The sequence below is a fragment of the Balearica regulorum genome, chromosome W, assembly GCF_011004875.1.
Source record: "Balearica regulorum gibbericeps isolate bBalReg1 chromosome W, bBalReg1.pri, whole genome shotgun sequence".
Lineage (NCBI taxonomy): Eukaryota > Metazoa > Chordata > Aves > Gruiformes > Gruidae > Balearica > Balearica regulorum.
Genome location: NC_046219.1, coordinates 21,250,471 through 21,264,558, shown reverse-complemented (window position 1 = coordinate 21,264,558; position 14,088 = coordinate 21,250,471). Strand labels below are relative to the sequence as shown.

The following is a 14,088-nucleotide window of genomic DNA, read 5'->3' as shown; positions in this document are numbered from 1 at the left end:
AGACCATCCTGGAGGAGTTATGCTGCAATATGTGGATGATATCCTATTAGCAGCAGAAACCCGGGAGGAGCGTATACAAATGACTATAAGCCTGTTAAACTTCTCAGGACAAGGAGGATACAAAGTGTCCAAGAAGGCGGCACAGATTGCAAAACCAATGGTCACTTACCTGGGATTTGAGATTTTACAGGGTCAGCAGAGATTGGGAACAGATCGGAAAGGGGCCATTTGTCAGATCCCAGAACCCAAGACAGCAAGAGATCTGAGGGCTTTCCTGGGAACGGCCGGATGGTGTCGTCTGTGGATATCTAACTATGGAGTGCTGGTAAGACCTCTTTACGACATCTTGAAGGAGGCACAGGGAGAATACCTGCCTTGGAACCCTGAATGCAGGCAGGCCTTTCAGAGTCTGGAAAAAAAAAAAAGCTTTGATGATGGTGCCTGCCCTAGGGCTGCCGGACTTATCTAAGCCCTTCAAACTACTTGTATATGAAAGGCAACATCTCGCTTTGGGAGTATTGGCCCAGAAGATTGGGGACTGGAAAAGACCGGTCGGGTACTTCTCTAAGCAACTGGACCCCATAAGTAAGGGATGGCCGGGATGTTTGTGAGCTGTAGCGATCACCGTAAGCCAGGAAATTAACTATGGGGCAATTGTATATGCACCCCATATGGTTACCACAGTTCTAGAACAAAAGGGGGGACATTGGTTATCCCCCAGCAGAATGCTTAAATATCAGGTGGTACTACTAGAACAAGATGATGTAGAGCTCAAAGTCACCTCTGCTGTCAATCCGGCTATGTTTTTAACCTTGAATGAGGAAAGTGAGGAATCTTTGAGCCACGACTGTCTGCAAACAATTGAACAAGTCTATTCCAGTCGCTCAGATCTGCATGACGAACCTTTGACTAACCCTGATTTGGAGCTGTTTACAGATGGTAGCAGTTTTGTACAGGATGGGAAACGAAGGGCTGGGTATGCTGCTGTTACAACTACAGAAGTTGTGGAGGCCAAGGTGCTACCCATCGACATGTCGGCACAGAAAGCAGAACTGATTGCATTACGTCAGGCCTTGAGAGTAGCTAAAGGTAAACGGGTAAATATATGGACAGACTCCAAATATGCCTTTGGTATGGTGCACGCTCACGGAGCCATTTGGAAAGAAAGAGGATTGCTGTCAGCACAAGGATCTTCTATTAGACACAAAGAAGAAATTTTACGACTTCTCCAAGCTGTCCAGGAACCAGAAGAGATTGCTATAATGCACTGTCGGGCACACCAGTTTGGGCAATCCAATGTTAATATAGGAAATCGTTTGGCAGATTGCACTGCCAAGGAGGTTGCACAAGGTATTCTAGCACTAATCCCAGATAGAAGGATACAGCTACCAGGGACTAAGCCTTTTTACAGTGAAGTAGACCGTAAATTGGCATTGCATTTAAAAGCAACAGAAAATCCAGAAGGGTGGCTGATAACCCCCAATGAGCAGGTTATTGTGCCCCCTCAATTAATGACACAAATAGCTGAGGCCAGACATAGACAAACACATTGAGGAGTGGAGTCTTTGATTAACAGCCTCCAATCACAAGTACTTAGTGTTCGAATGACTAAGATTATAAAATCAGTTACAGAGAAGTGTCCAGTCTGTTTAAAAAACAGCCCTCTTAACCAAGGGAGGCCACCCCCAGGGGTTACTAGGAGAGGGAACTCCCCTGGAGATTACTGGCAAAATTGATTTTTCTGAGTTACCCAGACAAAATGGCTATTGATATCTTTTGGTTTTGGTGGATACCTTTTCAGGATGGCCTGAGGCTTTTCCCTTTTTTCATTTCAGAAATGAAAACTGGTAAGATGCTTGACTCGAAGTAAATCAGATCTATCAGATAGAAGGCAGAATTTTCTTCTTAGATACCTATTAACAAGAAACAATTAAAGGAAGCAATTTTGAAAATTACATTATTTGGAATTATTAGGAGTATAAAGTATTTTAAATTATATGGAAAAATGCTCAGAATGACTTCTAATGAACATTTACAGCACCTGGTAGAATTCACATTAGCGGTCTGACCTTGTAGCAAAAAAGATAGGCCTGTAACAAAGGCCTACTTATATGTGATAAGAAACTATTCATTGTTACTTTAGGAAGAAGGCTGATGATTCTTAGAATGAGCACCTGCTACACATCATGATAAAAAGGAGGAGCTACAAGACACTTCAAGGTCCTTAGGTACATACTTTGCAGAAAGGGAGGACACTAATTGCCTCCAGGAGCATCCTTATCTTCCTGAGGCATATAGCGAACAGTTACCAACACCGAAGTACTGAGAAACTAGGGGAAAGGTAACTTGGGCCAGGGTCCCCACGACCACCGACCCATGAGCCCCCTACCCAAATTATACCACCTACTCAAAAGATAGAGGCAGAGAAAGGAACTGAGCATGTGTTCTAGTTTGCATACCAGGCAAAGAAATATGAACCAGTTATTGTAATGGGGAGTGTACCACTTTGTAATCTGTGTAACATTTGTGTATAAATATGACAAGAGAACCAGCGTTAGGTGTGCCTGATTAGAGGAACTGTCCTCCTGACACCCAGCGCTGCAATAAAGGAAATGCCTGCTTCTTAATGCTAAATTGGTGTTAAGGATTTTTCTTTTATTCCTGAATTTCGGTGACAACCTGGCTGTTGAAGTTTAGAGACTTCACTGGAAGGAGAGTTCTGCAAGATTTCTATCTGGCTTGATGAAATAAAAGCAGAGGAGGAAGGAAGGAAGTGAAGAAAAAAAGTAAAGCCAAGAGTAAAGAAATGACAAGTGAAAAGGTATTGTTCAAAACAAAAAAAAGCCTATGGAGGAGTAAGAACTCAAAATCCTTTGCTGGATCATTTTCTATGCATTGTGTATAAGCTGTATTCTGAACTATCTCAATTTGAACACATAAGTATGTTGTCATGTTTCAGGGTATTTTCTACCTTGACACTTTCAGTATAGGCAAATAAATTCCCTTTTCCATTTTATCTGTACCAAAATTAAGATGATGAAACTACCATTAAAACTTCCTCTTTGCTTAATTAAGGGCTTTTTATGTTTTGCAAGTTGTTATTTTATATGAATTTGTATTCTTTGTCCCTCAGATATTCTCAGTAAATAACACAGATGATTAATTCTCTCATCTGATTTGTAAACATGAAAGCTTGTAAATCTCCACTAAGTTAAAGCAGGTAGCATTTGTGCTATTTCAGTACAAACTGTACTCCAACTAATAATACCATACAGCAGTGTAAAATTATATAGTCAGCATAAGCTAGCATATAAACTAAGAGCTATGGATGAGGAACATCTCCTTGTCCTTTGATCTGTTTGATTTCTGCTTCAAATCACTACTTGATTGCAGTGCAAAATGTTATTTCATAATGGCCCTCATTCTGCCAGTCAATAGGACAATGTATCACTAGCATGTGTCAAAGTGCTCTGCTGGATCAGAATTCAACACTTTATAGGGTCAAGTTCTAATGTGTGGAAAAAGAAACAGCATGACCAAGGAAAGGCTCAGTGGTTAAATATGCCTGAAATAATTTTTGCTGTAACAAATTGAAGCTCTAGGACAGACAAAACTTGGGATAGGCTTTAGCCATTTTTCACTATTCCAGTTTTAAAACCTTTTAATAGTTTTTAAATTGGTTTAGTAAAAATTTACTGCACCAATTTAAACAGTTTCTGAGAAATTATCCCAATAGTAGACCAAGCCAACAAATCACTTGATGAATCAGACTATTGTAGGAAAAGGTATTTCCAGGATAACTTAACTTAAGGATAAAGGAGAAAGGACATTTGACTTGAGAATTTGAAGCCATCCATATATTTGATACTAAAACAGAAATAGGAATCTGTAATTTCCTATCTGATGGATAGGAAAATCACTAATGTTTTGGGAAAGGACCTAATTTGGTGATACTAAATTTAAGTATGGATCAAGGGGGGGTGGTATGGGGGTTTTGTGTGTCCTTTTTTTGCCCAAGTTTGAGGAAAATCTGATTCCCAGCTATGTAATGCTTCCATAGTAATTCTATTTTTAAAGTAATAAAAGGTTGTTATTTGCAATATTAAGTTTTACCCTTAGCTGATGCTAAACAAGTAACCTAGAAGCAAAAGGCAATTTTATGATCTCTTTTTACAGAGCTTCAGAAGCTGTATAATTTTTCTCCCTCTCTTTTTAACATGAAATTCATACAGGTCATGGCAAAGCTTTGTTACTTCATACAATATCATTGTGCATTATATTATATGCAAGTAATAGTGTAATTATATGTAGGACATCAACACTTTAATATTGTAAAACTCATAATAACATTTTTAATGTATTTACTTGGAACTTCAGAGTACTGAAGTCACCTGACTATATTTCGAAAATAAATTTAAAACTTCCATATAGCAGTTTAAGGAACAATTTGTCACTGTCTCTTTTTAAGATTTTAAATCTTCAATCTACCATCCTTACCGCGCAAGCGCGCCGAAGGCGAACTCACGCCCAGGGAGACAGCTCCCCCTTTCTAGTAACTTCCTCGGTTTGAGGTGTCATCAGTGCGCGCCGCGCGTGAGCTGGGTTGTTTCTGTCTGCTGCTTTGGGAGCGAGGCCGCGGTGCGGAGGATTTACCTGGAACTGTGTGGTTGGAGCGAGTCAGGTCCCACCCGCCATGTCGGAGAGCGCGGAGAGCTCTGCGGGGGCCCACAGCTCTTCTGAGCCCTCCGCTCAGGGCTTCGCTGCTGCTGAGCCGCGGATCATCAAAATCACGGTGAAGACTCCCAAGGAGAAGGAAGAGTTCGCTGTGCCCGAGACCAGCAGCATCCAGCAGGTGACGGGTTGCGGGCGGTGGGTGGGGAGCGCAGCCAGGGGGAAGAGCCCTGGCCTGTGGTTTCCGCCTCCATGCTGGAGGGTAAGGGCCCTTCGCGATGACAAAGCAGCTTCTGCTTATCCGAGCTGTTCTCGGCGCTGTTGGGCGAGTATCGGGGCTGGCCCGGTCTTATGGAGGGCCGCTGCTAACTGAGACTGTTGGGAGTGGCGAAGAAGCCTGCGTCGTCTCCTCCGCGGCTTCTCGCTGTTGCCATGCTAAGAGCTGGCCCGGGAGATGGATATAGCTCGTTTCGTAATTCTGGGTCGCCCTGCTGAGTAGGAGGCTCGCTGGTTAACTACTACTGTAGAAAACATATGCAGCCACCTATGTGGCAGTGCTATAATGCTAATAATTATCTCGATCTAAAATTGGCTTTAGAAATAGTGAGTAGGCTATGGCAAAGATCTCTTAATTTTAGAAAAGCCACGTCTTTAGACTGTATAAAACTTCCGCTACAAATAAAGCACAGCTTCTGCTGTGCTTCAGTGTACTAGTATCTGATAACTCTGAATTATTAGGGTCTTTATTCTAAGTTTTTATAAAAGTTAGTATCTTATTGTGCCTTTGGTTCAAGAGAAACAGTAGCACCTACTGAATCGCTGATACTGTTTCCTGCAGCACTTAAGTTTTTTGGAGGCCTTCCATGTGAGCATTTACCAGGACTTAATTTGTTTAGATTAGGAGGCTACAAATCATAGGAAAGGTGTGGTCAAAGTGTAAGGCAGATATCTATAAAGCCAGTCTCTCCTACTTGTGAAGGATGAAGATACTGCTATGCTAAAATACTTAAAAAGGTGAAGTTCCCTGAAGGAGATTCAGAACTAACTTCATTTTTCTATAAAATTTCTCTGAAATTCAATGTATGCAACTTGACATCATGTTTTTTGTTTTGTGCAGTTGGTAATTGTAAACCTCACAAAAAAACCCCCGGTTACACATGTAAGAGTGTAACTGATGTATAGAAATGGATCTTTAAATCATTAGTTGCTGATGAGTCAGAAGACAGGTGTTTTCAGAGGGGAAATGCAAAATGTGAGTTAAAAAGCTCTGAGTGATCTTCTAGCCAGGGTGCTAGCTCTATACGTTTTACAGACTCTTGTGCTACCTGGTTGTAAAATTCTTTGTAGTTGCATTTTGTTTTTTGTAAAACATGCTGGTTCTAATTTAAGGATCATATTTGCCCTGAAAAGCAGTTTGATTGCAATAATACTGGGGACTTGAGGAATTATCAACAAACTCATTTAAGATGTGAATTTGTAATATATCTAACTTTAACAGCATGATTTCAAATGAGAATCCCAATGGGAATATCAGGTTTTTCTAATAGATGGCTGTCTTACAAACTGAAATAGTTATACAAGCTAACAAACCCATAAAATTATATTGAAAACAATAATAAAAAATTGAGTGATTAATAGAACATATTGCTTTAAAATGTCTTAATTATCTATAGATATCTTTAAAGTTTAAATATTGTCTTGGTATCCATTTGAGCTGATGAGATTTGCATTTGAATCTTCCTGTGAAGTAAGACTGCTGCTGCCCCTGTGGGTCCACCATTTGCTTTGATTCCTGGACAAAGTTACAGCTAGCACAAAAAAAAAAATGCAAGACTGTAGTGTGACTAATATTGACTGTTTTTTCTTAAACTGTCAAAATAAGTTGTTGTTAATAATAAGCATTATATAGCATAACGATATATTAGCATATCAATAGATGTGATATTTTCAGGGCTGGCTCTAGAAATAGGTTAGCCTCAAATAAACAAATTGAGCATCTATTCAAATGCATCTGGGTTCAGCAAGTGGGTTGTTCTGTTGGCATAGCCAAGCTGACAATGTCCACCCTATTTTTTTGGGGGTGTGTGTGTAAACTCCTACAGCTGAATAGCTTTTATTTTGCTGTGTGTTCCTGTAACTAATATTATGACTTAGTGACTAACTTTTGAATTGGGCTAAATTTAGGGCTACACAAAGTATATTTTATGTTGCTCCTCCAAGCTCAGGAGTGATGCATCCCAACAAAGAGGAAGTCAGGCAAAAACACCGAGGCCTGCATGGATGAACAAGGAGCTCCTGGACAAAGTCAAACACAAAAAGGAAGCCTACAGAGGGTGGAAGCAAGGGCAGGTAGCCTGGGAGGAATACAGAGAAACTGTCCGAGCAGCCAGGGATCAGGTTAGGAAAGCTAAAGCCCCGATAGAATTAAATCTGGCCAGGGACATCAAGGGCAACAAGAAAAGCTTCTATAGGTATGTCAGTGATAAAAGGAGGATGAGGGAAAATGTGGGCCCCCTCTGGAATGAAATGGTTACCCAGGATATGGAGAAGGCTGAGGTCCTCAATGACTTCTTTGCCTCAGTCTTCACTGGCAAGTGCTTGAGCCACACTGCCCAGGTCACAGAAGGCAGGGACTGGGAGAATGCAGAACCGCCCACTGTAGGAGAAGATCAGGTTCGAGAATATCTAAGGAACCTGAAGGTGCACAAGTCCATGGGACCTGAGGAGATGGATCTGTGGGTCTTGAGGAAACTGGCAGATGAAGTGGCCAGGCCACCCTCCATCATATTCGAGAAGTCCTGGCAGTCTGGCGAAGTTCCCACTGACTGGAAGAAGGGAAACATAACCCCCATTTTTAAAAAGGGAAAAAAGGAAGACCCAGGGAACTACAGGCCAGTCAGTCTCACCTCTGTGCCTGGCAAGATCATGGAGCAGACCCTCCTGGAGACTATGCTCAGGCACATGGAAGATAAGGAGGTGATTGGTGACAGCCAGCACGGCTTCACCAAGGGCAAATCGTGCCTGACAAATTTGGTGGCCTTCTATGATGGGGTTACATTGTTGGTGGATAAGGGAAGGGCAACTGACGTCATCTACCTGGACTTGTGCAAAGCATTTGACACAGTCCCACAGTGTCTAAATTGGAGAGACATGGATTCAATGGATGGACCACTCGGTGGATAAGGAATTGGCTGGATAGTCGCAGTCAAGGAGTTGTGGTCAACGGCTCCATGTCCAAGTGGAGACCAGTGATGAGTGGCATTCCTCGGGGGTCGGTACTGGGACCGGCACTGTTCAACATCTTTGTTGGCAACGTGGACAGTGGGATCGAGTGCACCCTCAGCAAGTTTGCCGACGACACCAAGCTGTGTGGTGTGGTCGACATGCTGGAGGGAAGGGATGCCATCCAGAGGGACCTGGAAAGGCTGGAGAGGTGGGCCCGTGCGAACTGCATGAAGTTCACCAAGGCCAAGTGCAAGGTCCTGCATGTGGGTCGGTGCAATCCCAAGCACGACTATAGGCTGGGCGAGGAATGGATTGAAAGCAGCCCTGAGGAGAAGGACTTGGGGGTATTGATTGATGAGAAGCTCAACATGAGCCGGCAGCGTGCCCTTGCAGCCCAGAAAGCCAACTGTGTCCTGGGCCGCATGAAAAACAGCATGACCAGCAGGTCGAGGGAGGTGATCCTGCCCCTCTACTCTGCTCTTGTGAGACCCCACCTGGAGTACTGCATCCAGCTCTGGGGGCCCCAGTACAGGAGAGACATGGAGCTGTTGGAGAGAGTCCAGAGGAGGGCCATGAATCTGATCAGAGGGCTGGAGCACCTCTCCTATGAGGACAGGCTGAGAGAGTTGGGATTGTTCAGCCGGGAGAAGAGAAGGCTCTGGGGAGATCTAATTGCGGCTTACCAGTACCTGAAGGGGGCCTACAGGCAAGATGGGGAGGGACTGTTTATCAGGGAGTGTAGTGACAGGACAAGGGGTAATGGGTTTAAGCTGAAGGAGGGTCGATTTAGATTAGATATTTAGGAAGCAATTCTTTACTGTGAGAGTGTTGAGGCACTGGAACAGGTTGCCCAGAGAGGTTGTGGAGGGAGGCCCCATCCCTGGAAGTGTTTAAGTCCAGGTTGGATGAGGCTTTGTGCAGCCTGGTGTGGTGGAAGGTGTCCCTGCCTATGGCAGGGGGGTTGGAACTAGATGATCTTTGAGGTCCCTTCCAACCCAAACCATTCTATGATTCTGTCAGGTTTGCAACCATTCAAAGTTGAGGAAGCTTTTCGTATGGTAGAAGATTTCAGTAATGTAGCGTTTGTTATTCATGATCCTATGTTGTGCCTCTAGAACAGGCATTAGGTAGGTTAGAATGGAAAATAATCCTCAAGTATCAAACTGCTCTGGGAGGTCAGTTGATTGTCACCCATCTGTTTTTATTTTCCATGGATCTTACTTGATTATGCTGAGCACAGCTTTGCTCAGGATTAGGACAAGGACCAAATATTTGCTTTCTTGACTTGGTATGATACTGAACTTGTAGGCCCATACACTGCTTTACCTACCATGAATGGAAGTCTTTGTACAAAGATGAATGCCTATAAGCCTGCTGATTTGAAATCCAAATACACAGAAGACTTTAGCTCAGTTAGCTCTGTTTGTCTTTAATTTTTTTTTTTCCTTTGTTTTAATTTGTGGGTTCTGTGGGCTTGACTTAACAGTGTGTTTTGGTAAAACTCATATACGCAGAGAGTAAGCAGTCATGTTACAGATGACTTGTGCATTGCTGTCTCTTCTTAGTGAATGACTTATTATCTTTGAGTGATGAGATGTTGGAACCAGTTATATTAAAAGCAGTGTTACTTTCTTAATTTAGTCTGTTTACCCTGTAGGCATTCTTGGAATGCCAACATAACAACATTGGCAAAGTTCAATATCTTATTGTAATTGATTCAGAGTTACTATCCACCAGCGTGTATGCAGACTTTAAGATATCAGATTATGCATTTTGTGAACACTATAACTCTTAGAGAATAACATAGCCTAATAATTAAAAATATAAAGCAAATAGCATTTGAGTATAGCAAATGTGAGCTATTAATTTTAAAAGCCTGCAGTTCTTGTAGACAATTATTGTCAGTCCTATGATTATCTGAAAATTTCAGGGTAATGTCTGTTTGGAAAAGTTAGTGAAATCAAGTTTAGTTCATATAACTGTAGAAAACAGTTTAAATTCTTATTTTCCTTTTTTTATTTAATGTCAACATTTTTTTCAGTGAGGAATATCGTTTTCAGTAGTAATAGATTATTATTATCAGTGTAGTATATTTTTAAACTAACTATATACCTGAAAATTGTGCTTTCTGTACTACACTGAATTATAAATAAACTCACCTAATAAACTATATGTATAAATGTATACCTTATGTTGGGACTCTGTTCATTGACGAATGGAGATCTGGTTAGAGTTGTATTCTCTGTTTAAAATTTGATTAAATATTATTGTTGAAACTTTAAATCCAGTGTTTCAGATCTGTGCCTGGTTTTCACAATCACAAGGTGGCCATGTTTGGCATATAAAGATCACATGTACATGTTAAGGGGAGCATGGGGTGATTTGATAGTGGAACATCTTTCCTAACTTTTGTATGATTTTAATATTTCTTATAATGCTTTATTTCATAAAGACAGCTTAATTTCAGTTCTTTTAACATAACCAGTTCTGTCTTCTCTGTAGTCCAGGGATTATTGAATGGTACAACCAAAAGAGATTGGAACTAATGTAGTCCAATCTGTTGTTCTTTTTCAGTATTACGATCTAACTTTCTGTTGGCACTAAAGGAACTTGAGTGCATGAATTGTTTAGCACCAAAGTTAAAGCATTGTTTTTCTCACCATTTTATGTCTCGGTGCACTGAAGCATATCATTGATACATCTGTGTGACTGTTTATGGAGTCAGCCTTGTAATATGCTCTGATTATTCACATTTCTTTGAAATAAAGAAACCCTGTTTGATTAACTATTCAGCACTTACGTAATTTTATTTTTTCAAGAAACTATTAAAAGTGTTTTAGAACAATGGTAATTTGCTGTTTCATAGCATAGAAATCTTTAGAAGAAAGTATATTGACTTAACTGATATTTTCAAGATGCATCTATCTAACCAAGGTACTTGGCAAATGTTTTCTGACTGGCAGATATAATAATATATTAATACCTATTTAAATCATACTCTAAAGTCTCTTTGTTTGCAGATACTTTTATCCACAGTGAGTTTCACTTTGATGTTTCAGTATAAGGGTAGGTGTGGTGGGTTAATCTTGGCTGGATGCCAGGTGCTCACCAAGCTGCTCTATCACTCCCCCTCCTCAACTGGACAGGAGAGAGAAAATATAACAAGAGACTCATGGGTCAAGATAAGGACAGGGAGATCACTCAGCAATTACCATGGGGGCAAAACAGACTGGACTTGGGGAAAATTAATTTAATTTATTACCAATCAAATCAGAGTAGGATAATGAGAAATAGGAAAAAAACTTAAAACACTTTCCCCCACCCCTCCCTTCTTCCCAGGCTCAACTTCATTCCCAAATTCTCTACCTCCTTCCCTGACCAGCACAGGGGCATGGGGAATGGGGGTTGCGGTCAGTTCATCACACATTGTCTCTGCTCCTCCTTCCTCCTTATGCTCTTCCCCTGCTCTAGCATGGGGTCCCACCCACAGGATACAGTCCTCCATGAATTTTTCCAATGTGGATCCTTCTTTGGGGCTGCAGCTCTTCATGAACTCCTCCAGCATGGGCCTTTTCCACAGGGTGCAGTCCTTCAGGAACAGACTGCTCCAGCGTGGGTCCCCTGCAGGGACACAGGTCCTGCCAGCAAACCTGCTCCAGCGTGGGCTCTCCACAGGGTCACAGCTTCCTTCAGGCACATCCACCTGCTCTGACATGGGGTCCTCCATGGGCTGCAGATGGATATGTGCTCTGCTGTGGACCTCCATGGGTTGCAGGGGGACAACCTGTGAATGGTCTTCTCCACGGGCTGCAGGGGAATCTCTGCTCCAGCCCCTAGTGCACCTCCTCCCTCTCCTTCTTCAGTGACCTTGGTGTCTGCAGAGTTGTTTCTCTCACATGTTCTCACTCCTCTCTCTTCCCGCTGCTGTTGTGCAGCAGTTTTTAACCCCTCCTTAAATATGTTATCACAGAGGTGCTACCACCATCAGTGATTGGCTCAGCTTTGGCCAGCGGCGGGTCTGTCTGGGAGCTGTCTGGCACTGGCTCTATCAGACATGGGGGAAGCTTCTGGCATCTTCTCACAGAAGCCACCCCTGCAGCTCCCTCCCCCCCCACCTCATTACCAAAACCTTGCCACGCAAACCCCATACTGTAGGTTAGCATAACACAACTCTAATGCAAGAATCACTATTTACCCATAATCCTTTTTATATCCCTTTCCAGTCTACGTGAATTGTTCCAGATCAGACTTACTCTGTTTCCATCTGTAGTTTGGTAAGTGCTTTTACAGAGAAAGGAAGTGTTCCTAATCCCTCCTCCTAAGTCAAAGTATAGAGGACTGGAGTGGTTTGCTGAAGGTTGTCTGGAAGGAATAGAACTGGCTAGAACACGAGTTCTTTTTCTACTAGATAGCACTGCAAAGCAAGTAGTCCAGAAAAAAAAAACTGAGGTAAACTCATCAAGAATGGGAATTTGTTTCTTGAAATAACTTTTTTATAGATATGGTTTGATTGTGGAGATTTGAGGAAGCAATTTGATTGTATAACTAGCATGGATAATTGGTAAGGGCTAACTTCTAGGCACAAGAAGATAGTAACTCTCTGCCAAGTCATGACAGACTGAAAAGGCTTCTATAGAAGCCTTATTTGGGTAAGCTTTCTAGCTGTGCTTCATCTGCTCACACAGCCCTCTGATCAGAGGCAGTGTCAAAAGTCCTATCCTGTGTTCAAAACAGAGTTTGGTTTGGGAAGAATCAGCAATTTTGTTGCTTTTTTTTATTGTCATCTAGATATTTTGAAAGCAGTCACAGTTTTAGGAGCCTGTTTTACATTGATTTTCAGTGGGAGTTGGATGTTTAATTCCTTGAGGTCTCTTTAGGACTGTTAATGTAATTTTTTTTTTTAAATGTGTCAAACCAAGTTTGAGAGGAATTGGGAGAGTATTTTTCTTATTTTTGTTTTCTTTCACAGCACTTTGTCATGTGAATGGGCATTAATGCTACTATAGTTGCTGCTTTTGATGGCATACTTTGTCAGCAAAAAGCTTTTGAATCCTTATATAGTGATAACAAATCAAAAGATGACAATTTGGGTTTTAAGATTTTCTACTTTACCTAGGATAACTTTTTTTTTTTTTTTTAAATGGGACCTTCCTGGGCCAACTTATCAGATGTTAATAAGTTAATGTTAACTAACTGGAAGACATGACCTATGAGGAGTGGCTAAGGACTCTGGGTTTGTCCCGTTTGGAGTAAAGGAGGCTGAGGGGTGACCTCGTTACTCTCCACAGCTCCCTGAGGAGGTTCAGAATTGACATTAGGAAACACTTCTTTACTGAGAGGGTGGTCAAACACTGGAACAGGCTTCCTAGAGAGGTGGTCGATGCCCCATGCCTGTCAGTGTTTAAAAGGCATTTGGACAATGCCCTTAATAACATGCTTTAACTTCTGGTCAGCCCTGAAGTGGTCAGGCAGTTGGACTAGATGATTGTTGTAGGTCCCTTCCAACCAATGTTTAAAGTATGGATCTGCTCTGCAAAGTGACTGTACAGAAGCATCTCCTTAGTCAGCTGTTCTACTTCATGTGTATACAAAGACATTGGCTTTGTTCAGTGACAAAATGTTTACTAGAATTAGCTTAGCTAGGAGTGCAAGTTGGATTCTCTTTGCTTCCCCCCCCCCCCCCCAAACTGTGCATCAACAGACTGCATCACCTATGCATGTCAGAAATCTTCAGAGGCAGTCAAGTTGAACAGGTGTAATAAGTTCTAACTTGACTTGTGGAGCCTGTTCTCTTCTGTTACTGTGGAACAAAAGAGCAGAGTTCTGTTGTTAAGAGTATTGGGTTTTAAGATCATGTGAATGAGAGCAGCCCCCAGGGGAGCGCAAGTGACCAGGAACGTGGCGAACAGGGTGGGCAAACAGGACATGGTGTGTCAGAAGGGCGTGGCACAGCAGTTCATGCAGGCAGGGCGTGAAGGTAGTGTGTAGTCCCTGTCCTGGTTCTAAAGGGCAACTCAACTAGTGGTCATCGCCCTCCCAGGAGAGGACCAGCTATGGTTTCCACTTGCCTGAAAGCTATTGCCAGAAGGAATGTGGCGACCCAGACAGAGGTCCCACGCAAACATACAGCTGTCCAGGTCTCTGGCTGCAGGGAGTGCATGAGCCTGTTACTGGGACCAGAGGGCAGCAGAG

General features: G+C 42.3%; 1 protein-coding gene and 1 long non-coding RNA gene across 4 annotated transcripts in view; one reads left to right on the top strand and one right to left on the bottom strand.

Annotated features, from left to right (window-relative positions):
* Nucleotides 1–14,088, bottom strand: part of LOC142599253 (uncharacterized) — a 256,694-nt gene that overhangs the window by 134,282 nt on the left and 108,324 nt on the right. The window lies entirely within an intron of this gene.
* LOC142599173 (ubiquilin-1-like) overlaps nt 4,569–14,088 on the top strand; it is a 41,330-nt gene continuing 31,810 nt past the window's right edge. For 2 of the 3 annotated variants that reach the window (XM_075738991.1, XM_075738990.1), the window contains exon 1: nt 4,579–4,852. In XM_075738991.1, the coding sequence (XP_075595106.1) occupies nt 4,694–4,852 (159 nt within the window). In that variant the 5' untranslated portion in view covers nt 4,579–4,693. Of the gene's footprint in view, nt 4,853–14,088 lie in introns of all 3 variants that reach the window. The other variant, XM_075738989.1, reaches the window with a different exon arrangement.